The sequence below is a fragment of the Oscarella lobularis genome, chromosome 1 (assembly GCF_947507565.1).
Source record: "Oscarella lobularis chromosome 1, ooOscLobu1.1, whole genome shotgun sequence".
NCBI classification, from domain to species: Eukaryota; Metazoa; Porifera; class Homoscleromorpha; order Homosclerophorida; family Oscarellidae; genus Oscarella; species Oscarella lobularis.
In genome coordinates this window covers 7,178,271-7,203,959 of record NC_089175.1, presented here as the reverse complement: position 1 = coordinate 7,203,959, position 25,689 = coordinate 7,178,271, and the positions used below count along the sequence as shown (strand labels likewise).

The window sequence follows — 25,689 nt, the reverse complement described above, 5'->3', positions numbered from 1 at the left end:
CCGTCACGACGTCGCGATGGAATGGAAGGAATGCGTATGTATACTTAGCGCACTGTGCGGTCACCAACATCCTTTACACTGTGGTTGGTTCATGCAGGTCAACAACCTTGTCATAAGAGCCACGGTTGCGGGTCAACACCGACGCAAACAACAAGGTTTCTAAGACAGAATTAAGACCTATTTAATTAGCAAGGGCCTCTCTTCCTCCCTGCTCACGCGTAAGACGTTTGGTATGCGGAGGCGGGTCGATTACTCACCTAGTAAGTGTCACCGATTTTCCACCAAAAGGAGAACATCTAAACGCGATCCGCGAAGAAAGTACGAAATAGAGTCTGTTGCCTTGCGTTTGTATTCATAAAGTCGGACTGAATGAAAGTGAATCAGCATTGGGCTGTTGAAGAAAAGTACCTCGTCTCTACAGGACATGGCATGTTGACCTCGTTTGATTGGCACGCAAGGTATGCAAACTGCGGTGCATAGATGGCATGTCTCTATCAAGCGTGGGACCCCTGATTCGGAGAGAATCGCTCTTATAGTGCGTTCGCCGCGATCATGCATGCAGGCAGCCAGAAACGTTGAAGGGATACGGCTTGAGACTTGCTAAGGATCTCCATGAAGAATATGAGGTGTACGCTTATGTTTGTAAAGCAACGTGGTGCTGTGGGAAAGTGCGATCCCTAGCTCTATATATTGTGGCTGGTCTTACACAATTGGGGCTCTCTGGGGAAATGGTCAGATCTCCTTTCTCGTAGAAAATATCTCACCTGGAAGTCGGGCTATCGAATGAGTAAACAGAAAAGCTCCTCCACAAATTGTAGGCACGAGCAAAAAGTGATTCCACACATTATTAATTAAATCAATTTTCTGCATGAAGCCAAGTTGGGAACTGGACACAAGGACAGCATTTCTGCAAACAATTCCGCGTACCGGTATATGCATTGATGACGTATAACATTCCAATAAATTCTCTACACATCACAATGTGTTCTCTATGCAACATTTTTTGCAGATCACGCACCAAAAGGTTAGGTTAAAACTATCGATGTTATTTCCCCAAAAATTTCTACTTTTGGTAAAGAACTGTCTTTTTACCGACTATCTTGACATTTAAATTTCTTTTTTTCTTCAACGGGCGAAGAAAACTCTCCGGAAAAGTCTCCGAAGAAAAGAGCACCTGAACGTGAACGTAATTCCTTAGCTGACGACTCTCACAAAACTCTGCCGAGTTTGGAGTTTCATCGCAACTTTTAACAGAAAATCCTTTTTTTTCAGAAGATTGATGACTCAACGACACAATAAAATGGCTTTCGTTGCCGCTTTTGCGCCGAATAGCGCAGATAGCCTCTTCTTGCGGCGTGGAGTCGCACAGACGTACAACTTTAAACGTGGTGATATTCTAAAGACATCGGAAATTTTAATTAAACCAACGTTCAGGAAGAAAGTGGGGAGCTATGACAACCTCAGAATCAAGTACTATAGTCCCATTTTTATCCACGCCTAAGCGCTGTTGATAGAGATATGTGGACCAGATGAAAGATTTAGCAACTGGGTCGGACATGATCATTAGAAAAATGTTTACGGGTGACTTGACGCCAGGAGAGGCAAATGAAAAGAAGCGGAGGCCAGGTCTGATCAAAGCCAAAGGCATCTGCATGTCGTCAAGCTCCATAGGGTTTAGCTGAAAAGGTATTTAATAAATAGCGGCGAATACATAGATCGAACTACCTCTTTGCAATCTGCCTCGCTATCAGGAATAGCTGCTGAAAATGTGCGCCCGACTACAAGGAGAAGGATCAGAGACTTCATTTCAAGCAAGCGTCCTTGACCTCTCAAATGCTTAGCTCTACCGTTCTCTCTGCATTATATATAGGAACTTCAACTCAATTACCTCGTTTAGGTGGGTGATCACTGGAAAGCGCTTAGGCTAACCGCGACAAGACACGGAGACCTTGAAGAGTTCCTCTCCCATCACTGCTAATCTATTCTCGCTTGTAGTAACAATTTAACGAAGGTGCTTCCCCGCGGTTGCATTACCTATCTAAACACTCCCTAATACAACAGGACGTCCGGCCCTGTAGGACCAAAACATCGCAGACCGGCACTCAAAAGCTCTAGGCTGAACCCTTGTCAGACATCTCTTATGTCACTTCAATTGCAAACTTGAAAACATGATGAGGACAGAATCTGTCTTCAACAACTCCTTAAACATGAGCGTCGTTTAGCTCATTAATCACCTGTGTGACAGCGGATACTAAGGAGATATGATCTGTACGCAGAACCGGAATTCGTCTACGTTTCCTGGAAATTCGAAACGGACAACACCGTCCTCATTAATGTGCTAATTTTAACAGAGGCGATTGAGAACGCGTAAACCGTTTCGTCTCCACGTCTCAACTGGGGCAATAGCCACCAGACGTAATCATTCGGCCTTGGACACACATGCAGCAACCGCAGAACAACTCTAGTCTATAGAACCATCTGTTGAAATCGAAGAGATGCGCTTCTAGAGCCTATCGGACTGGAGGGGCTCGAGACGAAGAGCAAATGGTGATAAAGAACACTTCCGATAGCATGTAAAAACATGCGATCATCATACTTTGGTCGACAGAGTCAAGCGCCCACGTACGTCATCATACAAGTGCAGCTCACTTGCGATCAATAACCAATTAGAACAGTAACGTCACTTCGATATCACGCCATCCAAAGCCGGCACCGCCCTCTGTGCTTCCAGGTTGGTCATCTATGTTTCAGAAAGACCTTATGGTGATTTCTTTTTATTTTAGTGAGCGGCCACATAAGCGGTCGGGTGAAGGCTGACGCTGAGATATAAGCCTTGGGTTAGAGTTCGGTTAGGTATGCACGCATATCGCTCGCGGTTTGGCTTCGCTTTATGCGGTCTCCTTACTTTTGGCCATTTCCTTATCGATTGGAACCGTATAGCGCGAACTGCGTAGCTATAGAGGAATGCGAACTGCATCATACGTCTCCCAGTCGATAACAAAATAGATGAAGGACAGAAAACAGAAGACGGATGCGGCATCGCCATAGTCAATTAAAATACTTTCAACGACCCAAGGGTATGGAGAACATTCGAACACCCATACTAAATTCCTACACGCTCCACTCATACATTGACTTCAGACCTCACAAATGGCGACTTTGGTTTAGGAAGCGTAGCCAATACTATCTTGCGACAAGGTGGATTATTTCTGTTTGAACTATAGGGAGCCTGAGAAGGGATGAACCTAACGAATTCATTGCTCCTTCGTTGAGGTCGTCGACGTCTCAAAGTGTAGAGTTGGCTGCCGGGTTTACCTGGTAAACTTTTGAATAAGATTCCACGAAAACTTTCTCTATTTTCCGTGTCTGATAATGCGCATACTGCGTTGAGAGACTCTCCGACTTTCAAAGAGGGCTCCAGGACATTTGAAATTTCTAAACAAAACTCATATTCAAACGGAAGAGATTTCAAACTGAAGAGAATCGATGTTCCCTATGATTTCAACTATGTTGTTTCTTTTCTAATGAATAATTAATTGGCGACGTGCAAATAAAAATAAGACTGTATTGCTCTAAATTAAGAAAATACGAGCCTTGTACATTGTAGGAATCTCTTAGTGCATGGGAAATAGCTGGAGACGGTTTCTTTACAAGCGAATGATGTGGGACCGTTTTCATGGAGGTAAAAACGCAATTTTAAAGCAACAACAATAAATTCTTTTATGAAAGGGTTATGTTTTCGGAATTGACATTGGTTGGATTTTTTAGAAGATTCAAAAAGATCTTTTCTCCTTATAATAAGGGCTACGGGGCAATTGGTGAGAACAGCAGGAGCCTCTCTAAGACATTCCCTTCTCTTTTGGCGAAACGTCACTTTGACACAACGATCTATGCCAATTATGGATTTCTGGACACGGAATCGACGTTTGAGCGTTAGTGCAGGTGTCGTAGCAGTAGTATGATGCCTTGAAGGCTCCACTAAGGGCGTAAATTGACGTCTTTCGTATGTGCGAAGGCAGGGAAGAGTAGAAGGTCAATTACTACTAGTATGAACCTTCCAAAGAGGCTCTGTCTCACTCTTACAAGTCACACTGCCTTGCTTCCTTTGTTATTACTCACCAGAGTGACGTCGGAGAGAATGGAATGAAGTTGTGCATCGAAACGACGACTTTTCCCTAATAAGACCCCGATTTGCTAAGGACCAGCTCTGCGCAATATTCTTGCACGTTTAACGCCTTACGCAAGCTACTTCGACGAAAAAACGATTCTCCCGTTCGAAAAAAGCTATGAAAGTTCATCACGTGATATCTAGCGCGAGCGACGAGGACGAGTCCCGTACAGTTTAGGATTGCGCTGTACGAGAGCAGGACGCGGAATATGACTGCGACGGGTGTGTTTAAAGTGGCCGAACCTCGTGCATATTATTTTGTCGAAGAGCTTCAGATGGAATGATAGCAAGAGAGATTTTGCAAAGGCAAGAGTGGCTTTATGAAAAAATGTAGCCTTTGCTAGTAATCATTTTCATGATTCATGATGTATTCAACGTATAGGGTGAGCGTGTGAGGGTGAAAGAAGCGATATAAGAAGGAATGAGAAGCTATAAGGGAGTACAATCATAGATACTGTACTATTAATATACTGCACTGTAAATATAGTCAGTTGAAAGCATAATAAATGTGTGATGTCGATATGTTGCAGTTTACGAGTTCCAGTTCCAAAACGATTATATAACTTGGACACACACATAGAATTAGATACAGGAATAGCTACTAAATAACTATAGGCGCGGTTCGGTGACGTAACTTGTTTGATGACATAGAAGCGCAACTTAGTTCCCTTCCTCAGTTTGTGTACTGTATAGTCATTTGCATTGAGAGCTACTCCTTGGGAGGAGCAATGTCTCGACGCCACTTGGTCGGACGCTGCTCAACTACAGCCAAAAAAGCAAATACATATCAAGGCGAAACGTTGATATATGGCGGCTATGAAGAAGTCACATTAGCGTCCGACGCTGTCTGGCACCCCTTGTTGTAGCTACAAGCTTCCACCCATGACCTGACCCCATGAGTATATATAGCTAAAGTCGGAAGCCATCTGTGACCCCCGAGCTATTAGTGCCACATCACTTGGGTATATAGACGCTGTACACTCGCCCGTTACAAGCCAGTTGCAAGCAAACTTCTAACTACAAACCATGAACTTCTCCTCTCTAATATTGATCACAGGTTAGCCCTAGTGCACGTCGACTTTCCGCGACTCTACAGTACAGTATGTGTAGTACGATTCTCTGCCTAGGCTATCTTCTCCTCGCAATCGGTTCCTGTCCGGTACAAACTGAAGGTATGTAGTGACCAAAGCCTTCTCTAATCAGATCAAACGAAGCCTTCTACCCAATCTCTGATAGACTGCTTCTGCCATATGGGAAGAAAAATCATCGATAAGACGATTTCCATTTCCATGATGCGAGAAGACGTCGTCAAAGTTACTTGCATAAACGAAAAAGCAACTAATCGCGACTTTATGTGGAAAGCGATTGGGGAAAGTAAAGAACTCAATGTGACACATCGATCCGGACACGCTCATGTCTTGACAATCAAAGGCACTTCAATCAAAGCGACCCGAAGCCAATTCGTCTGCCGTCTCAAAGACGATAAAAATAAAGGCAATTCACGGGGTTGCTGCACAGTGATTGCCAAGCACAAATCTACATTTAACTCAAATGGGACGTTATTTCAAAACGCATCGTCCATTGCGTATAGCTCTTTTCGGACTGCGACTATTTCTGCTACGGTGTCCGCCACTGCCGTGCTCCTTTTTAGTGTCGGAGCCGCTGTTATTATAGCGCTGAAGCGAAAGCGGCTTTCTGACAAATATATTGCGAGTGATAGCTCGGACAACTTAGCTTATCTTCTCGACCTAAAGGAACAGCAGGTTTGGAACGGATCCGAAATCATCCCAATTGACTGTCTTTTAATCGGAAAATCACTTGGTGAACGCAATATCGACAACCGTTTAGAAAATTGCAAAACTGATGCTATATCTTATAGGAGAAGGACAATTTGGCACGGTGACCGAAGGAAAGTTAAGAACTGTGTGTAAACAAAGAAAAATTCATGATAGGCGAATTGCAATAAAAATGCTCAAAAGTAAACGCATCTACATTTAGGAATATTCATTGTGAAATATTTATATTCTCCCGAATGTCTATAGACCGAGAGGGGGTCAACGCAGAGGAACTTCAAAAAGAAGCCGAACTGCTTGTCAAGCTCGGTCAACACGAGAACGTCATTCACGTCTACGGTTATTGCATTGAAGAAAAATGTAGGATTAGGCAAAAATCGTCAGGGAGAAACGTGGCTAATATTGAGACTCTGTCTTAGGTTTGAGTAGAATTGTAATGGAATACGCTGAGCAAGGAGACTTACATCGTCATCTACGCAAACTAAGAAGCGTTGGACTGGACGATGGCAAGCAATTTGCATTTGCACAGCAAATCGCCGAAGGAATGAAGTTTGTCGTCTCCAAAGGAGTATGAATTAAAAAATTGAACACGTGTTGAAAGTTGATTAAGAATGAATTGGTCCCTAGTGTGTTCATCGCGATCTGGCAGCTAGAAACGTTCTTGTCTGCGCAGAACAACGATTGAAGATATCCGACTTTGGACTCGCTAAAGATCTCCAGTCAGCTGCCTACTACCGAAAAACGTCGCGTGTACGTTAATGCGGATAAGATATCACCACAAAAGTCAATACGTTTTACATATAGGGCGGAGTTATTCCGTTTCGGTGGTGTGCACCTGAAGTGCTTCTATATGCGACGTACAGTGAATATAGCGACGTGTAAGTGTAGTAAATAAATTAAAGCTCTAAGCTAGATGATGTTATTCCTCTATTTTCTCAGCTGGTCCTACGGGATAGTTCTCTGGGAAATAGCGACGATGGGAGGAACTCCCTATCCTGGAATACCTGTCGAAAAGTTGTTCGAGTTGCTTACCGGAAAATCTGGCTATCGTATGACTAAACCAAGAAATTGCTCTCAAAAATTGTACGCACTGATGAATGACGAGTTACGAAAAATTATTGAATCTTTGTACTGACGTAGATACGACATCATGGTTAGCTGTTGGAACTCGGTTCCTGATAAAAGGCCAACGTTTCTTCGCATCTCGTCCAAGAATATGCGAGTTAGTGATGTATAACATATGAAGCAACCAAAGTTTCGCAGTGATTTTCTCTGTTCTTAAATTTTTTTGCTTTTGACTCACGCCTTAAAAGTATTAGTGCTGCTGTAACTTTGTACGTATAACGTATCCGCAATTTTAAGAAAGCAAATCGTTTTTGGATTATGAGTTATAAAAGCCAAAAACGTGTGCCGGATTACAAGGAGAATGAACAGAAACTTCATTTCAAACGAATGCATGCCCTTATTTGACCTCTTAAATGCTTAGTTCTACCGTTTTCTCAGCATTATATATAGAGAAGCTGCAACTCAATTTCCTTGTTTAGGTGGGTGCATGATCCCTAGAAAGCGCTTAAGCTAACCGCAGCGAAACGCGGAGAACTTGAAGAGTTCCAATCTATTCTCGTATGTAGGAGCAATTTAACGAAGGTGCTTCCCCGTGCGGTTACATTATCTATCTAAACACCCTCTCTAATACGACAGGACGTCCGGCCCCCTAGTACTAAAACATCCCAGATCGGCACTCAAAAGCTCTAGGGGCTGAGTCCTTTTCAAAATATCTCATGTCACTTCAATTGAACCCGTTCTCAAGCATTGCAGTTGGAGTGCAAACATGATCTTCGTTTAGCTCATTATAATTATCTGTTCGCGAGTGGATGCTAAGGAAATGATCAGTACGGGGAAAAAGAATTCCCTAACGTCACCTGCAGACGATACTCTATTCATTAATTAATGTGCTAATTTTGTCAACGAAAGAGGCGACCGGGTAAACCGTTTTGTCTACGCGACGTCTCCGCTGAGGCAATATTCCCCAGACGTACTGTAATCATTTGACCTCGGAGAAACATGGAGCAACCGCAGAACAACTTTAGTCTACAGTTTAAGAGGCGACCGGGTAAACCGCTTTGTCTACGAGATGTCTCCGCTGGGGCAATATTCTCCAGACGTAACCAGTTGACCTCGGAGAAACGTGGAGCAACCACAGAACAACATTAGTCTATAGAACAATCTTTTGAAATGGCAGATGCTATACTGCGTTTAGAGAACCTATCGGACACGAGGGCTCGTGAAGAAGAGCGGATGTTGCTCAGATTGCATCAACACTTCATGTAACGTCATTGGTATCACGCCACCAAAACGTACATTCTGGTTGGTCAACTACGTTTCAGAGAAACCTTAATTTCTCTTCTTAGTTCAGTGCGCCGCCACATAAGCGGTCGGGTGACGGCTTACGTTGGGATCGATGTGTAATTAATTAAGGATCGCTCGTGGTTCGGCCTCGCCTCATCGATACAATCTATTCGAAATATGGCTTTCTAGGCACGGAATCGACGCTGGAGTATCAGCGCAGATGTCGTTTGATCATTCGGCGGCTAAGCTAAGGGTGCTGATTGGACGTCTTACTCAGGTACGTGCGAAGACAGGGAGGGGATCGAAGTAGGTCAATTACTACTAGTAGGAACCCTCCAAGAAGGCACTGTCTCGCTCTAACTAGTCAAACTGCCTTTCGTTCACTGATATTACTCACCTGAGCGACATCGAAGCGAATGGAATGAAGTTGCGCCTCGAAACGACGACGTTTCCCCAATGGGACCCCGACTTTCTAAAGACTAGCTAGCGCAATCTTTCTTGCTCGTTTACCGTCTTCAGCCCACTGCTTCGACGCAAAAACCGTTCTCGCGTTCGACAACAGCCATGAAAGTTCATCACGAGATGACGACGAGTTCGAGTCCCGTATAGTTAGATCGTTTCCCGGGAAGTGCGCCGTAAAAACGCAGCACCTCATCGAACGAGATTACGACGGTGTGCGGGCACGTTTTGTTGGGTATAAGTTAAATTACTCTCGAAGAGCGTCAGCAGGTATGAAAACAAGTGATTTTGTAAAGTTCTTTTGCAAAGGGCGGCAAGAGTACAGTCTTATTACATAATCTTTTTACTTACGACTGATGATGTTTTCGTATAGGGCGAGTGTGCGAAGGTGAAAGAGACGGCCGGGGATAAGAAGGAATAAGAAAGAATGAGAAAGTAGGGATCGAGAACGATATTATATTTACGATCATAAATGTTTCTTGAGGGTGGTTCGAGATTAGGAGCGTTCTTTAATAATAGTCAGTTAAAAGCAAAGCACAAGTCTGCATGATGTCGGTACTTTATTCGACAGAATCTTCTAAGGAGCGACCTTTTAGCTTCCCTTCTGGCACATATTGCTATAAGCTTCCACCCATGACCCCATAGGATGTGTCCCATTTAGCTAAAGTCGGAAGCTATCAGTGAACGCCCGAGCTATTAGGCAGCACTTCTAGGGTATATAAACGGAGTAAACTCGCTCGTCACAAGCCAGTTGGACATTTGAAGGCGACTTTCTATCTACAAAGCATGGACTCTTCCTGTCAAGTATTGGTCACAGGTTAGAGCTCTATACTACACGTCGGCTTCCTGACTTTCTAAGTGTATATATTATATGCGATTTCTGTGCTGCCTAGGCTACCTTCTCCTCGCATTCGGTTCCCGTCCGGTACAAACTGGAGAGATATGTGGTGACAAAAGCTGCTGCTGCCAGTTTAGGGAAAAGATATTCTATGATACGATTTCCATGTCTCTAAAGAGACAAGAAGTCGTCAACGTTACTTGCATAGACGAGGAAGGAGCCAATCGCGAGTTTATATGGGAAGCGATGAGCGAAAGTAAAACACACTTAGTAACACGTAAATCCCGACGCACTCGTCTCTTGACAATCAGAGGTGGTGCTTCAATCAACGCGACTCAGAGTAATTTCACGTGCCGTCCCCAACACCATACAGAAAGTTGCTGCAGAGTGGTCGCCAACATTCAGCCTAATAAAAATGTTCCTACACAAACGCCGACAATGAAAACATCTTCTCTAATTGAAACCTCATATCAAAATGCATCCCATCCAAATAGAACTTCATTTCCAAACGTTACGTCCGGTGCCTTTACCTCTTTACGGACTGCGACTATTTCTGCTACGGTATCCGCCACTGCCGTGCTCCTTCTTAGTGTCGGAGCCGCTGCTATTATGGCGCTAAAGCGAAAGCAACTTTCGGACCAATTTACTGCGAATGATAGCTCCGACAACTTAGCTTATTCTAAGGAACTGCAGGTTTGGAACGGATCTAAGATCATCCCAACTGACTGCCTTTTCATTGGAAAATCACTTGGTGAACGCAATATCGACAACCGTTTAGAAAAATTGCAAAACTGATGCTTTATCTCTTAGGAGAAGGGCAGTTTGGCACGGTGACCGAAGGAAAGTTAAGAACTGCGTGTAAACAAAAGAAAATTCATGATAGGCAAATTGCAATAAAAATGCTCAAAAGTAAACGCATCTTCATAAAGAAGATTTAGTGTTTAAATGTTCTCATGCATGTCTATAGACCAAGAAGGGATCAACGCAAAGGAGCTTCAAAAAGAAGCCGAACTGCTTGTCAAGCTCGGTCAACACGAACACGTCATTCACGTATACGGTTATTGCATTGAGGAAAAATGTAAGATTAGGCAAAAAACGTGGAGGAAACACTCGATTAATGAATTAATATGAGACCCTGTCTTAGACTTGAGTAGAATTGTAATGGAATACGCCGAGCTCGGAGACTTACATCGTTATCTACGCAAATTGAGAAGCATTGGTGTAGACGATAGCAAACAATTTGCATTTGCACAGCAAATCGCCGAGGGAATGAAGTTTGTCGTCTCCAAAGGAGTATGAAAAATTAAACGCTAGTTGAAAGTTGAATTCAAAGAAATTTGGTCTTTAGTGCGTTCATCGCGATCTGGCGGCAAGAAACGTTCTTGTCTGCGCAGGACAACAATTGAAGATATCTGATTTTGGACTAGCTAAAGATCTCCAGTCAGCCGCGTACTACCGAAAAACGTCGCGCGTGCGATATTTATACAAGATGTAAGATATCCACCAACATTTTTACATGTAGGGCGGGGTTATTCCCTTTCGGTGGTGTGCACCTGAAGTGCTTCTTTATGCAACGTACAGTGAATATAGCGACGTGTAAGTGCAGTAAAGTATAACACGAGAAAACTTAAATAAGTCTTCTTTTTCCTAGCTGGTCCTACGGAATCGTTCTTTGGGAAATAGCGACTCTGGGTGGAACTCCCTATCCTGGAATACCTGTCGAAAAGTTGTTTGAGTTGCTCACCGGAAAATCTGACTATCGTATGAGTAAACCGAGAAATTGCTCGCAAACATTGTACGCACTGATGAATGACGAGTTACGAAACATTATTTAATCTTTGTACTGACGTAGATACGACATCATGGTTAGCTGTTGGAACTCGGTTCCGGATAAAAGGCCAACATTTCATAAAATGACGTACGAGAATATGTAGCAACATGCAACCTCTCAAACTTTGAAAAGTTGTTTCATTTCTGTTCTCGAATAAGAGCGCGGTACTTCACTGCGCCCTATAATTATCGATGCCGTTATCTCTATGTATGTAAACGTATATGCGATTTAGTTAATTAAAAAAGCTAATGACTTTTGAAAATATATTTGAATGCACGCCGGGTTCTTCATCCTGAGGATGACAATTTTTTTGCGAGTGGAATTCAAATGAGATGCTCCGCTGTAATAGTGTTTCTTTAAATTTGACTTATAAGAGCTTGCAAATAATTCTGTCGAGTTGCAACTTCACGGGCAAAAAGGGAAGTAAGAAGACCAATACGTTATTTTTCTATGCTAGGTACATACAGAAGATATAGTTGTCCTATGTTCGGCTTGCTACACTGATTCGCCTTGCCAACAGTTTGACATTACTTTCATTAGGACAAAGCATTGGTTATACTTTCTAGGCATTTGAGACCACGATTCAAGCGGAGCTAGACATCAAAGATTTGTATAAACGTATATTGCGTTTACTTACTAAAGCAATACTTTGTTGCACAATTTCAGCAAACTAGCGTCAAGATCAGAGTTTTTGCATGCTTCGAGACCAACTACGTTTATTACTGTGCCGTCATTTTTTCAAATCCTTAATTAAAAAACGGCAATTATTGGTTTTGCCTTTGCTGCATTCGAGCATTTTTGAAGCAGCAGGGGGTTTGATCAAGAGCTTCAGAACTCCAGAACTTTTATATTTCGTTTGGCACGGAATAACCTTAGTCCCTTTAGATGACTCTGACTTTTCAACTTCCCACGCGCAATTTAGAAAGACAAAATTAGACGTTGTTTTTTCGTTTGCCTTAGATTGCTGTTCTGCTGCGAAAAAAAAAGAAAAGTAGACGTATTTCGTAACTAAAATTTAATTCTGTACTTTGAATTGATAATTCTTTCGCCTGATGGTCTGGTTCTGGCGGCTTGGCTCCTATGCCATTATTATTATTATTGCTGCATGTCTTATTGTTCCTCCCAAATGAAAGGCACTTCTCCCAAGCCAAATTCGGATTGGAGCCAAAGTACTTATGATAGTGATAGTAGTCCCTCCAAAGCGTAGATTTCTTACAAAACTCATCCTCAGATGGACCACTAAGCGGGGTGTCGCAATCGGTGACTTTGAATCCTTTAACACCAAAGCCTTTCATCGACACAAGGAAATGTTTATTCCCGCGACTAGCGCATAAAGCTTTGTACAGAGGGTATTGCATCTTGATTGTATTGCTATTATGGCAAGCATCTAATTGTTTAAACGTGGTTTTATTCTAAAAAATAGGCGATTCAAGGAACGTTAGGAGGGGCATATATGAAGGAAGTTCACATTAATTTCAAGAGTCCCGTTCGTGTCCACGCCCAAGCGCTTTTGCGGTTTAAACGTACTCCAGATCAAAGATTTAGTTTTTGCTACTTGTGTTAGGAAAATTTCTTCGGGTGCGCTCCCATTAGGAAGGGACAACGAGAGTACGCTCCCATCACATTTGATAAACGCCAGAGGCTCTTTTATGTCGCCGGATCTAGCGAAGTCTTGCACCGGACAGAAGAGCTAAAAACTTAGAATTAAAACGCCGCAAGAAGTCAATTAGGCGAATGTTGTTTGAACACCATCTTGAGTTCTTCATCCGAAAACATAGAGCCAGAACGAGCAAAACGCATTAGCCCGATTGCAAGGAGAGCCAACAGAGCCTTCATTTCGAAATGAGCGAATGCTTGTGAGCTTTCAATGTAACAGGCCAGCAGTTTCGCTTGGCGTTTTATAGAGGAGGCTTAGTTTCTCAAAACACGTGGGAGATTCAGAGGTAACCGCGGCGACCCACAACAGATATACATTTGCATGTGCATGGGCGTGCACAATCCCAATCCCGCTCTCTTGCTTCTGATTGTTGCTATAATCGCTTTGCTTCGTTATAGCTACGGACTAAGCGGTTTCTCCTCTCAAACTCTATTCGTTTCCGAGTGCTGCGCAAATAGTTTATTGAGAAGCTTCGTTTGAAAACCTTCACCTAATGGAAAGACACGCCCTTCGACTCAATATCCGCAACGCTTACTAAGCATTTAACGCCTGCATGTACGTAGAAGCGGTGAGCTCATTGCCATCGCTAGAGAGCGGAACTTAAATTAAGAACAACAACAGTTGGAACTGTGAGATCATCGCGATGCACTTAAAACAACATTTGCTAAGAACTTCTCCCCAAAAAGTTAATTCAACGAATTGTTTGCGTAGACGGCCGCCCCCAACCGGAAAAGCAAAATCGCTTTACTTTCCTAAATGTCCTATTTTCTAATAAAGTGTCCTGCATGTTACACGTCGGAGACACAAAAGTAGACACGGAGTCAATCAAATATCTAAACCTATCTCTTCGCAAGGTACTCTATTAGCGTGAGTGCGTTCTTTTTGTCTCAAGTACATAGGGGATGATGGAACAAGCACAACAAGTTCTGTTCTTAAGTTATTCACAAACCCACGCACGCGAGGCATTTCAGGAGATTTTTCATTCATTAAAAAGCTCGCGGCTCACTCATTCGCTGCATGCAAGTCGCACACGGTCCAGCGACTACGCGTAAGCTGCATGGTCACAAGAGAAACGACTTCGAAAGATCGCGTTCCATTTCTCCTCCCATCCATGTTTACGAAAAAAGTCGCGTGATCGATTAGCTTCTTAGGAAAGTCTCGTGCAGAAAGGAAGGAGGGGGAGAGAAGGTGCATGCGGATCTGACACGAAACGAGTGAAGTCATTTCGCATTACAAAGTGGAACGGTGCGGTGCGGATGTAATTCACTAACAGAATGCCCTGCACCCAAAGAGTTCAAAAACATTCGAACATTTTAGATCCCCAACAAAAGTGACGCCTACACGTTCGACCGGGGAACCACCTACAACTTCCTGCGTACACGTACTCTACGGCATTAGGCCTACGATGCAGCGTGGACTAGTTTGGTGTTGAAGACGTAGTGATTTATGATAGGTAGTGAGGTGATAGCGACTGGATTTCCTGAGGCACGCGCTACTTGTCATTTCGGCTCGATACGAGAGCGGAGAATCGTATCTGAAGAATTGACGATGGTAGAAACAAGTGATCGTGTAAATATAACATAAGAGTGCACTTATGGTTGTTCTATAGTGTATAGGGTATGCGTTGTAGTAAGAATTCGATGACGTCGCCGTATAAGATTACTTCGCGCCGTCAAGGTACAGTGCGGCTGCGTGACGTCATCATCGTTTAATAAGGATACGATAGAAGATGATGCTAGCCCTTGACAGGTGTATCCCTCACCCTGGAAGGACAGGATATCCATATGCGTACAGATAGACGTTCTTAATTAATGCCTACCGTTACTGGGAAAAAGTCGCCCGGCCCAAGCTAATCAGACATCCGACAAAGATATCTTGACTAGAAAACGAACCATAAACTTCTCCTCTCTCATATTAGGCATAGGTTAGACTAAGGAGTGAATATGTGCGGTCTAATTTCTACGCGAACTACGCTATCTTCTTCTTCTCATTCTCAAACGAAACAATGAATTCCTTTTTGCAAAGAGTTAGGAAGAGCAAAAGCGCAAAGCGCCTAAATCGCCGATAAAATTATCAACTTTGGCCTCTTGAGTGAAATTCGAATATACGTTGGCTTCGGCATTGAGTTTGCTTGGATACTAGTAGAGGAATCGTGTTTTTAAGGCCACATTTTATACTAGGGGCTACGAATGGGAAAAGTGGAAGCAGTTGAAGCCGTCTCTACGGCATTCACTCGCGTTCGAGAAAAGCTAAGGAAGCCTATGACGGGATGTTGACGAGACGAGTCCCGTACAGTTGATCGTTTCTCTTTCGTCGATTACGACGGCCTCTATGTGGGAGTGCACGTGCAATTAGTTTTCATTAGTTTTACCCCGCCTTAGGCTCCTCCTTCGGTTCATACTGTATTCTACCCATTTTTTTTGTATAGGGTGAGGGTGTGAGACCCTCAATGTGAAAGTGGTGAGAAGGAATTCGAATCTATAGGGAGCATGATTATTTATTTACGCTTGCGCCTGATGTTTCCTGCGGGTAGGAGTGCACTGTAATCGCAGATATTATAAAAAGACTAATAATAATAGTTAGTTGAAATCATAATAAAAGTGTCATGGTAGCTGACTTGGCAGTTTTGGAGTTCCAGATCCATAGCGTATATCGACCTTGAACTGCACATAGAAACAGACACATGAATAGTTTAACTAAGGAAGAAAAGTAAATAAATATAGGCGCGGCTCGGTGACGTACGGTAACTTGTCTGCATGAGGATGCAGAAGTGCCGCTTAGTTCCCTTCCTCCTCTTACCCCAGTTTGAGTACGATATAAGCATTTGCATCGAGAGCTAGACATACATCCGCCTTGGGAGGAGCAATGGGTCGGGCGCTCTTCATGCAATTTGTTCAACTGCAGCCAAGAAAAGAAGCTAAATCAAGGTGAAACGTCGATACGCGGCGGCTATCAAGAATTAGCATCGCAAGACTCTTTCGAGAGCGACCTAGTTTAGCTTCCTATCTGGCACCGGATGAAGCTATAATATTACTACAAGCTCCCACGCGATGACCCAAAGTGTATTTAGAGTCTGAAGCCAGACGTATGCGAGGAAGTGTTCGTGACCGCGATCTATTAGTGCAACACCGCTAGGATATATATAGATAGAGAAATCTCGCTCGTTAAAGCCAGTTGGCCACTTGCAGGCGAACTCCTCACTACAAACCATGAACTTCTCCTCTCTAATATTGGTGACAGGTTAGCTCTAGTGCACATCGGCTTCTTGACGATTCCTGTGCTGCCTAGGCTACTTTCTTCTCTCGATCGGTTCCAGTCCTGTACAAACTCAAGGTATATTGCGACCAAAGCCTACCACTAATCGAATCAAAGAAAACCTTCGAACCAATCTAGACTGCTGGTGCCAAAGATCGCCTCAGGGAAAAAAAATAATCGATGAGACGATTCCTATGAAGAGAGAAGATGTTGTCAGAGTTAATTGCACACAATCCAATCCAGCTCTAAATTACGATTTTGAATGGAAAGCGATCGGTAAAAGTAAAACAGTCGAGAAAAAGGTTTTGTCTCGATTTATTCAAACGTTGACAATCAGGGGCGCTTCAATCAGCGCGTCCCAAAGTAAATTCGACTGCAGTCTCGAAAAAAGGTTGCCTCACGAAAAAATAATATGCTGCACAGTGATCGCCAAAATCCAGCATAGAATTAGCTCCACACAAGCGACAGCAATAACAACGCTGTCTGCGACTTCGCAGAGGCAAAGATCCCGTATACCCAGCACGACTGCAGCCTCTATAATTAGCTCCCAAGAAGCATTTAACGCTTCGACTGTTAGTGCTACTCTCGCCTTTACTACATATCCAAATGGGACTTCTCTTCCAAATGTATCGTCTGTTGCTTTTAACTCTTTTCAGACTGTGACGATTTCTGCTACGGTGTCTGCCATTGCTGTGCTCCTTCTTGGTGTCGGACTCGGAGCTGCTGTTGTTATTATAAAGTTGAAGCGAAAGCGACTTTCTGATGGAGTTACTTCGAATGATAGCTCGGACAACTTAGCTTATCTTCTCGACGTAAAGCAACAGCAAGTGTGGAGCGGAAACGAAATCATTCCAATTGACTGTCTTTTAATCGGAAAATCACTTGGTAAACCCAATTTTGGTCACATTTTAGAAAATTAAAAAACCGCTGCGATCTCAGGAGAAGGACAATTTGGCACAGTGGCTGAAGGAAAACTAAGAACTGTGTGCAAAAAAGGAATAATTTATGATAGGCGAATTGCAATAAAAATGCTCAAAAGTAAGCGCAAGTAATTGCCGATAATTCTGTGCGAAAATTTTCTCTGGCATGCCTAGATCGGGAGGGGGTCAACCCGGAGGAACTTAAAAAAGAGGCCGAAGTTATCGTGAAGCTCGGTCAACACCAAAATGTCATTCACGTCTACGGTTATTGCATAGAAAAAAAATGTCAGATTAGAAAGAAATCGCGAGAGGAGACACGCGAACAAAGAGACTATGTCTTATATAGGCTTGAGTAAAATTGTAATGGAATACGCCGAGCTTGGAGACCTACATCGTCACCTTCGCAAAATAAGAAGCGTTGGATTGGACGATGCCAAACAATTTGGATTTTCACACCAAATTGCCGAAGGAATGGAATTTGTCGCTTCCAAAGGAGTATGAATATTTAATTAAACGCGGGCTGAGAAATTGATTACGAGTAAATCGCGGTTTATAGTGCGTTCATCGCGATCTGGCAGCGAGAAACGTTCTCGTCTGCGCGGGACAGCGATTGAAGATATCGGACTTTGGACTCGCTAAAGATCTACAGTCAGCTGCCTACTACCGAAAAACATCACGTGTACATTGTGAATATCATATCGCCAAACTTAGCATTTTTTACATATAGGGCGGAGTTATTCCGTTTCGGTGGTGTGCACCTGAAGTGCTTCTATATGCAACGTATAGTGAATATAGCGACGTGTGAGTATAGTAAATGAATGTGATGCTCTAAGTTAACGCGAGACTTCTATTTTTCTAGTTGGTCCTACGGAATCGTTCTTTGGGAAATAGCGACTCTGGGTGGAACTCCCTATCCTGGAATACCAATCGAAAAATTATTCGAGTTGCTCACCGGAAAATCTGATTATCGTATGAGTAAACCAAGAAACTGCTCGCAAAAATTGTAGGAAGTGATTAATTAATAACGTGTTTCAAAATATTAGCGAAATTGTGTACTGACGTAGATACGATATCATGGTTTGCTGCTGGAACTCGGTTCCTGATACGAGGCCAACGTTTCTTCGCATAACGTCTGAGAATATGTGATGTGTTGAAATTGGACAACAACGTCTCCGAATTTGGTGTGTGGTACTGTATTCTGTTCTCGAATTTTCGCTGTATTTCTTTGACTCACTACGCGTGTTATCTCTGGCCTCGAATTTTTCGCTGCATTTCTTTAACTCGCTACGCTGAAAAATTATCGATGCTACTGTCTCTCTGCACATGACAGTGTCTGCGGTTTAGCTTAGGTTAGGTTTGTGGATCATATGTTCATATGTTCATATCAGGATCATATGATCATATGTTCATATGAGGTCACTCTAAGTTCTTCGTCCTAAGGGCCAGCAAATAATTCTGTCAAGCTGGAATTTCCCCCGGCATTCTAGACGAATAGAACGCGTAGCTTTAGGAAAGTCTTAAAAAGTTAGTTTTGTCAATTCATAGGTAGGCTTTCATACTGCAGAAAGGGGAGTAAAAGGAGTAAGAGGTTGCTGGGCCACGCTAACAGAAACACGCAAAAAAAGTTTGACTAAAATGTAGGCCCTGATTGGTATAGTGATTCTTTTTTTCCAAAAATTTGGCTTATTAGGACTAAGCGCTGTGCGTTTTCTTTTCTAAATAAATATTTAAGACCACAAATCAAGCAGAGAGATCGAGGAATTGTAGAAACCCAGGGGCGTTTACATCAAACGTTCTTTATTTAACTGAAGCTGTACTACTGCCAGTAGTAAGCGAGTAAAAAGATTTTTTGACACTAGCCAACCCCGAATGTTATTTTTCATGCTCGAAATGCGTGTTACAAATTACGGTTTTTCCTTTTCTACATCGAAACTTTCTGAAAACAACAGAGGGCTTAAAGTGGAGCTCCAGATTCATTCGACGTTTGTATTCAATTTGGCAAATGTAAGAGAAGACGTGCTTGGAATTTAATAGCTTATTGCAATCAGAAACTAGTTCGTATGACTCTTCTGACTTTTGAACTTTCCACGCATGATTACGGTCGCAGCGAAAGAGTAAAGATGCGTTTGCCTCTTGTGCGCTTGAATTATACCGAACTGCACGACACTTGACCTTCTCTTTGTAAACGGCCGTAAATGAAGGACAATCGGAAAAATTCTGACGTTTCCTTTCAAATTCATGGCACTTTTCCTTTTGCAAGGACGGACTATCGTGATAGTACACCTGATTGTGTAGGTAGTTTTCCAAAAACGCAGCGTTCGTACAAAACGTTTCATTTATCGAACCATTGAGCGCTTTTTTGCAATCGTCAACGCGAAATCCCTCCGCACCGAAACCATTCATCGACACAAGGAAATGATCATCGTTGCGACTAGCGCACCAAGCATTATACGGTTGCTTACTGGGACACGCATCAAATACTCTAAACGTGGTAGTTTCCTACAACGATCGACAAGACAAACAAACTTGCGAAAGGTATATAGGAAGGAAGCTACTTTATGTACCTCGTGATCAATTTCTAATTTTCCGTTCTTGTCTACGCCCAATCGATGGTGCGTTGGAAACGTGTGCCAGATGAAAGATTTGCCATCACTATAAACTTTTGTTAGGAAAGTGTCTACAGACACGTTCCATTCTGGAGGGGCTAACGCAAGCGCGCTCGAGTTAAATTTGATGAATGCCAAAGGCAATTTCATGTCGTCACCCCTATCGATCGGTTCAGAGCAGAGCTGAAACGTAGCATTAAAACGCTGTGAACAGTAAATTAAACAGGGCTTGTTTTAATACCATCTGGAGCTCATCCTCTGTAAAATTAGTGCCAGAACGAGCCAAACTCATGTGCCCGATTACAAGGAGAACTAAAAGAGACTTCATAACGGGAGACTTGCTGTTGAACTCTCAATGTGACAGCTAAGCAGTTTTGTTCGGCATTTTATAGAGGAGGCTCAGGTCATACAACACGTGGGAGATTTAGCGCGAACCGCGACGACCCCCAATACATTACATCACGTGGGAGATTTAGCGCTAAACGCGATGACCCACACAGATATGCGTGAGTGTGCTCGTGGGCGTGGAAAGGCTTGTGAAAACAACTAAACGTTCATGTTTCACATAGCCACGAACGAAGAGGCTTTCCCTCTCAAACTGTTTGCATCTCAGGTGCTGTGTGCATAGTATTGAGAAGTTTCGTTTGAAGAAGGTTCACTTAATAGAAAGACACGCCCATTCGAATGAACGCAAAGATTCTACGAACAAACGTAGGCAAATACCTAATTATTTACAGCAGGAATGTGCGTGGAAGCGTTGAGCTCATCGTCATCGCTGGAGAGCGGAACTTGTAGAAAAACAAAACTTGGAACGGTGAAATCATGTGCACACGAAGAAACGTTTGGCAATTAACTTCTCTCCCAAAAAAAATTCAACGTGCGGCCGCGTATACGACGGCCGCCGGCCTGAGTTGCAAAATCGCTTTACTTTCCTAATTATCTAATTTCTAGTGAAGGTGCAGTGATGAACACTCTTGGTTCAGTGGAGCACGCGCGGCCCACGTACGTAATCTTTACGGAGACAAAGAAGTAGATATAGAGTCATTCAGGTGACTCAGGTCTATAGCTATCTCTTGGCAATGTCAATTACGGTGCGTTCAAGCCTTCTCTCAAGTGCATGAGGAGGGAAGATAGATCACAGAACAAATTGGAACTATACGACACGCGTCCTATGACGTTATTCACACACCCACGCACGAGATTATATCGTTCGTTAGAAAGTTCACGGTGAATGCATTCGCCGCGAGTACCACCTATTCATTTACGTAAGTTGGCCTTTTTCTTCCGACTCACAAGAGAATCGAATTGACAGTTCTTTCTCTTTCTCCCGTCTATGTTTACGCTAAACGTCGCGTGATCGATTAGCTCGTGGGAGTCTGGTGCAAAAGGAAGGGAGGGGGAGAGATCACTTGGATCTGGAACAAACTATAAAACTAAACAGTGGAGTCATTTCGCAGTACGACGTGCGGTATGATGTAATTCACTGAGAGAAGACCACCTACAGACATCAAAAAACATTCGAAACATTTTTGATCACCCAACAAAAATGAACGCCTACACGTTCCACCGGGGGAACCCCCCATAAGTTCCTTGCGTACACGCACTGCATTTGGTCTAACCAGCAGTGTGTTCTATGTTGGTGTTGAATGCATAGTGAGGAGGTGATATGAATAGAATCGCGACAGGATTTCCTGAGGCGGGCGTTACTTGTTGGTTAATGGAGAATCGCAACGAATTGAACGTTGGTAGGAACTCGTGGTCGTGTCAATAAGAGTGCACTTATGATTTCTAGTGTATGGAATTTCTTCGCCCCAAGAATTCGATGAGGCCGCCGGATACGATTCATTCGCGCCGTCAAGTTGCGGCTGCGTGACGTCATAGCTTACTGATGATACGATAGAAGATGATGCAAGCTCTAGACACCCTTAGGAAGTTTGCATTAGATTATTACATAACTGGCTCTCTCATCGCTTCCCAACAAATATCGTGAACGCCAAGCGCGGTCGGTTTCCAGCCACAACGTAAAACGAGAGAAAAAAACGGAGAAAATTATTCTTCTCCGAGACTCTCGGTGCGTACGACTTCTACATAATGTAAGGCCCCTATACCTCACCCCGGAAGGAATTAACTAAGGCAGAATATCCATGTGTGTACCGTACGACGCGTTCTTAATGCAACAACCGGGGCGTGTACCCTTGTGGGGGAAAAGTCACCTGGCCCAAGCTAAGCAGACATTCGACAGCGAAATCTCGACTAGAGAACACACCATGGACTTCTCCCCTCTCATCTTAGGTATCGGTTAGACTGGAGACTGACTATATGCGTTATGATTCCTATGTCGACACTAGGCCTTATTCTCCTCTCACTCGGCTCTAGTCTCGTACACACTTACGGTAAACTCGCGTCTACTATGAAACAAAAGCAAATTCACCTAAAAGCCGATCTCTCATAGACTGCCAATGCGAGCGCGATCACGAGGGAGAGAAAATTTCTATTACCAATAACCCCATTTCGATAACGAGAGGAGAAGTCGTCGATGTCAGCTGTCGAAGAGAGACCCTCAACGGTGACGGGCTAACGTGGGAAACGAGAAACAGCAAAAGCGTCGACTCGTGCAATACACAACGCGACGACACTTCGAACTGCTGGACCTACGTATCGAAACTCACTCGTACCTTGACAATTAGAAGCGCTTCAATCGACGCGCCCAACGGTCAATTCGTTTGTCGTCTCGAGGATATTGTATTTCCCAGGATTTGCTGCACAGTCAATATCGTCATCGAGACTAAAAATAATACGAATACAAATACTACAACTACTAATAATCCCACCGTGACGACGACAATGGTGACAACGACCCTACAACAAACGAGCCCTAATTCTACAATTGATGTTTCTACTGCTGTTGCCTCTACGAGTCTTTCCTATATAGATTCCACGCAATATCCTACCACGTCGTCTGCTATTTCTACTTCTCGTCGTGCTGTGGCTATTACTGCTACGGTGTGCGTGATTGCTGCGCTTTTATTGGTGTTCGAGACGCCAATGTATTGACGTTGAAAAACGGAAGCGATTCCCTATTATAGAATTTCCGCTGAAAAGTCGCTCTGATAGGAAAATGGGACGATTGAATGAGTACCCTACACATTTTTTAGCATCAGTACAGGCACCGGAAGGCAAATAAAATTAATACAGTTTAGAGTTACTAGCTATAAACGCAAGAGATAAAACGCCACGAGTTCTAGGTGAGTCGTTAGATAATACAACCTCTGATAATCTGTGGTAGCATTATAAGAGATATATGCGCCCGATTAGAAGAAGAAGAACGAAAGAGGAACTTCATTTCGAACGAATGCTATTGAGATCTCGATAATTTTACCCTCTGCATTTTATAGAGACTCCGATTTGATGTGGGTGAATGAAAGCGTTTACCCTACCCACGCAGATTTCTGATGACGCGACATCAGTTCAGGGAAAACGATTTGTAGTAAAAAAATGTGGCAAGGGCAGGGCTCGATCGCTTATCAACACTCACTGCTTTCTTTAGTCATCGCCTTGGAGTGTAAACGCGAAGACGTCGTTTAGCTCATTAGTTAACTTCCTCTGGATGCGAAGGAAGAAACGTGCAATCGTTCGTCGATAGAAACGGAACAACGTGTGCTGACGTCTCCAGGAACTTCGACGTCGGTCTAGGTCGCTTAATTGACCTTTCCTATCCTAATATCCACTACGGTTCGCGGTCGCACTAAAAGGGCTGCATGAAGAGGCGACTGGCGCGGCATGGGTAAACCTCCTCGCCTACACGCGCGGTCTACTGCATGCACGGTTGTATTCTCTAAATTAACCGATTGTATGGGGTCTTGTGTAACGCTTAGATCGCACGACGTCCGAATTACCTCATTCACAGTCTGACCAGAGCTATAAATAAATAAATATTTATTTATGTATTTATTTATAGCTCTGAGACTAATGGCAGGCTTCCACTATTTCCAGCCAGAAAGAACCCGGCCAATCAGGGTCATTGCACGAGAGACTCAGTGCAAGTGAGCTCGTCGAGGTTTGACATGTGTGTGTGAGTGATACATTCGTTTATATAGGTCTCGATCGAAGTGGAGTGGACAAAAGGTACGTTTTGGCCCTCATGCACATTTTACCTGCATCGAATCGTTCTTCGTCTCGCTTGGCTTTTCAGAGTATAGAGAGAGTGCTCGACCAGTGTCTTGCTGTTGCGAGAGAAGTCTAAACGAGAGTTCTTGTTCGAAAGAGAGCTATTCTCGGCTCCAAATTACAGCGATCAGTAAAGAATCGTAATTCTCATTCGTTTTCTAGCGCCAGGAAGTTCATTTGAAGCGCAGAAACAGCAGGAAAACGTCAAAACGAGCGCTAGCCAGAGATGGACATCCGGGTTTTAGATGACGAGATGCTGCCAATGAAAAATGCAAGTTCTTTCGTGCAAATATGGTGAGAGAACCATCAAAACAAACAGTGACATGAAACAAAAAAGACGACTCAACAAGAACTCTACTAGTCCCACACAGCTCTAAAAGAGCACAAATTCAAACCTGCACCTTCCGCGCATCTGAACGCTTTCTTCGACTCCATCCTCTTGCGACTAAGATGAAGTTCAACGCCGTTATCGCTCGCAGAAACCTTCCAACACGATTCCACTGGACATTTCCCTTTCACACATTCCGCAACACGACGTGGATGACTCTTTCTTCCGACAGTCCAGAGAAGGGAGGATACATTTCCAAAGCACGTGACAACCTTTCCTTGTTCGCATTGGCTATCCAAATCATTCGAAGCATAAGTATCAGTCAAGTTGCAACTTGATCCAAATACATCTAAATCTAAATTGACGCACGTGTATATGTAATAATCAATGACGTCAGTACCTGGTAGCTTAGGTTTCAGTTCCTCAACGTGAAACGTAGTCGGTGTCGGAGTGGGTAATCCTAGTATAGCGTATTAGAATTAAAAATATATACAGTACCAATTAATTAACCTGGAGATGTGACGCGAACTTTCGTTGTTAGAGTGAACTCGCTGTCAGACATGGGTTCCGTTCCGCAAAGAAACGTCGTCTTCCCAACTTCCCTCAATTTCGTCACATTAACAAAGAGACAAACAGAGAGACGCGACACGTATTTCCAACACGAAAAATCGACCTTAGCGTCGGTCGAGCAGTACGGAAGTTGATCTCTCGTGCCGTCGCCACCCAATATTCTCCAACGCGCCAAATTCATAATCGACCGATCATGGCAACATCTGAGCTCAGCCACTTCAATAGTAGGGTCAAGCGTCACGTCGTACGAACGTAAGCGGTGCGTATAACCATAGCAGATGGACGAGTCGGAACGCGCCAAACGCTTACCTTTTTTTTAAAAGTCGAATTAATTTTAATTAGGAGCGTGATTTGTATCTGTAACTCGCTCACTCTGATGATCGGATTTCTCTTGGGACAAAGACGAAGAGACGAGAAGTAGTAGAAGAACGCTAAAGGAAGCTTGAACGGTAAACATTCTCGCCGACACGCGTTATGCCTTTCGCTGACTAAGCAACGCTCTTTTATACGAATCAAAGCGGAAACGCGGCTATCGATGACTCACAAATATTCGATTGCTAACTCGTCTTCGAGGAAGTGATCCGGTCAGCACGTGGTGACGGAATGGAAGAAATGAGTATGATGAGACATAGTTCGCCTCCACAAACACCTTTAAGCTGAGGTCACCTCATTTATACCTCATCATGATGAACACAGGTAGAGGGTCAAACGAGAGTAAAATATTTTTTTCACGTGTACGAGGCTTGGT

At 43.4% G+C, this 25,689-nt stretch overlaps 6 protein-coding genes and 2 long non-coding RNA genes across 10 annotated transcripts; 5 read left to right on the top strand and 3 right to left on the bottom strand.

The window, feature by feature from the left end:
• The first annotated feature begins 952 nt into the window (after positions 1-952).
• Positions 953-3,606, top strand: LOC136199740 (uncharacterized). Its single transcript, XR_010673164.1, has 4 exons — positions 953-1,686; positions 1,752-1,811; positions 1,871-2,731; positions 2,784-3,606. It is a non-coding gene; the product is annotated as an uncharacterized lncRNA (long non-coding RNA).
• A 2,780-nt stretch (positions 3,607-6,386) lies between these two features.
• LOC136190986 (fibroblast growth factor receptor 3-like) lies at positions 6,387-7,276 on the top strand. Its single transcript, XM_065979279.1, has 5 exons — positions 6,387-6,529; positions 6,589-6,711; positions 6,766-6,839; positions 6,901-7,044; positions 7,102-7,276. The coding sequence occupies exons 1-5, from the start codon at positions 6,398-6,400 to the stop codon at positions 7,196-7,198; spliced, it is 570 nt and encodes a 189-aa protein (XP_065835351.1). The 5' UTR covers positions 6,387-6,397; the 3' UTR covers positions 7,199-7,276.
• A 2,918-nt stretch (positions 7,277-10,194) lies between these two features.
• Positions 10,195-11,626, top strand: LOC136190976 (fibroblast growth factor receptor 1-like). Its single transcript, XM_065979268.1, has 8 exons — positions 10,195-10,358; positions 10,418-10,516; positions 10,575-10,685; positions 10,752-10,900; positions 10,956-11,078; positions 11,130-11,203; positions 11,259-11,402; positions 11,460-11,626. Exons 1-8 carry the CDS (start codon positions 10,217-10,219, stop codon positions 11,539-11,541), a joined length of 924 nt encoding a protein of 307 aa, XP_065835340.1. The 5' UTR covers positions 10,195-10,216; the 3' UTR covers positions 11,542-11,626.
• Positions 11,627-12,137: 511 nt separating this feature from the next.
• LOC136186095 (uncharacterized) lies at positions 12,138-13,288 on the bottom strand. Of its 2 annotated transcripts, none has more exons than XM_065973334.1 (4): positions 13,188-13,288; positions 12,907-13,128; positions 12,466-12,850; positions 12,138-12,410 (listed from the first exon to the last, which is right to left on the bottom strand). In XM_065973334.1, the coding sequence occupies exons 1-4, from the start codon at positions 13,272-13,274 to the stop codon at positions 12,169-12,171; spliced, it is 936 nt and encodes a 311-aa protein (XP_065829406.1). In that variant the 5' UTR covers positions 13,275-13,288; the 3' UTR covers positions 12,138-12,168. The 2 variants fall into 2 exon arrangements, with proteins under 2 accessions (XP_065829406.1, XP_065829414.1); XM_065973342.1 differs by having other exon boundaries at positions 12,138-12,407.
• Positions 13,289-16,282: 2,994 nt separating this feature from the next.
• LOC136186251 (fibroblast growth factor receptor 2-like) lies at positions 16,283-18,535 on the top strand. The gene is made up of 10 exons (XM_065973525.1): positions 16,283-16,335; positions 16,384-16,428; positions 16,489-17,235; positions 17,290-17,388; positions 17,445-17,555; positions 17,617-17,765; positions 17,827-17,949; positions 17,998-18,071; positions 18,130-18,273; positions 18,335-18,535. Exons 1-10 carry the CDS (start codon positions 16,305-16,307, stop codon positions 18,414-18,416), a joined length of 1,605 nt encoding a protein of 534 aa, XP_065829597.1. The 5' UTR covers positions 16,283-16,304; the 3' UTR covers positions 18,417-18,535.
• A 535-nt stretch (positions 18,536-19,070) lies between these two features.
• LOC136183400 (uncharacterized) lies at positions 19,071-24,272 on the bottom strand. 2 transcript variants are annotated; one of them, XM_065970021.1, is made up of 6 exons: positions 24,166-24,272; positions 24,031-24,115; positions 22,552-22,661; positions 20,118-22,450; positions 19,835-20,059; positions 19,071-19,769 (listed from the first exon to the last, which is right to left on the bottom strand). In XM_065970021.1, exons 4-6 carry the CDS (start codon positions 20,202-20,204, stop codon positions 19,143-19,145), a joined length of 939 nt encoding a protein of 312 aa, XP_065826093.1. In that variant the 5' UTR covers positions 20,205-22,450; positions 22,552-22,661; positions 24,031-24,115; positions 24,166-24,272; the 3' UTR covers positions 19,071-19,142. The 2 variants fall into 2 exon arrangements, with proteins under 2 accessions (XP_065826093.1, XP_065826088.1); XM_065970016.1 differs by having other exon boundaries at positions 20,118-22,661.
• Positions 23,232-25,261, top strand: LOC136183424 (uncharacterized). Its single transcript, XR_010669170.1, has 3 exons — positions 23,232-23,660; positions 23,842-23,919; positions 23,974-25,261. It is a non-coding gene; the product is annotated as an uncharacterized lncRNA (long non-coding RNA).
• On the bottom strand, positions 24,301-25,448 carry LOC136183409 (uncharacterized). Its single transcript, XM_065970033.1, has 4 exons — positions 25,314-25,448; positions 24,882-25,250; positions 24,772-24,831; positions 24,301-24,720 (listed from the first exon to the last, which is right to left on the bottom strand). The coding sequence occupies exons 1-4, from the start codon at positions 25,396-25,398 to the stop codon at positions 24,401-24,403; spliced, it is 834 nt and encodes a 277-aa protein (XP_065826105.1). The 5' UTR covers positions 25,399-25,448; the 3' UTR covers positions 24,301-24,400.
• Between the last annotated feature and the right edge of the window lie 241 nt (positions 25,449-25,689).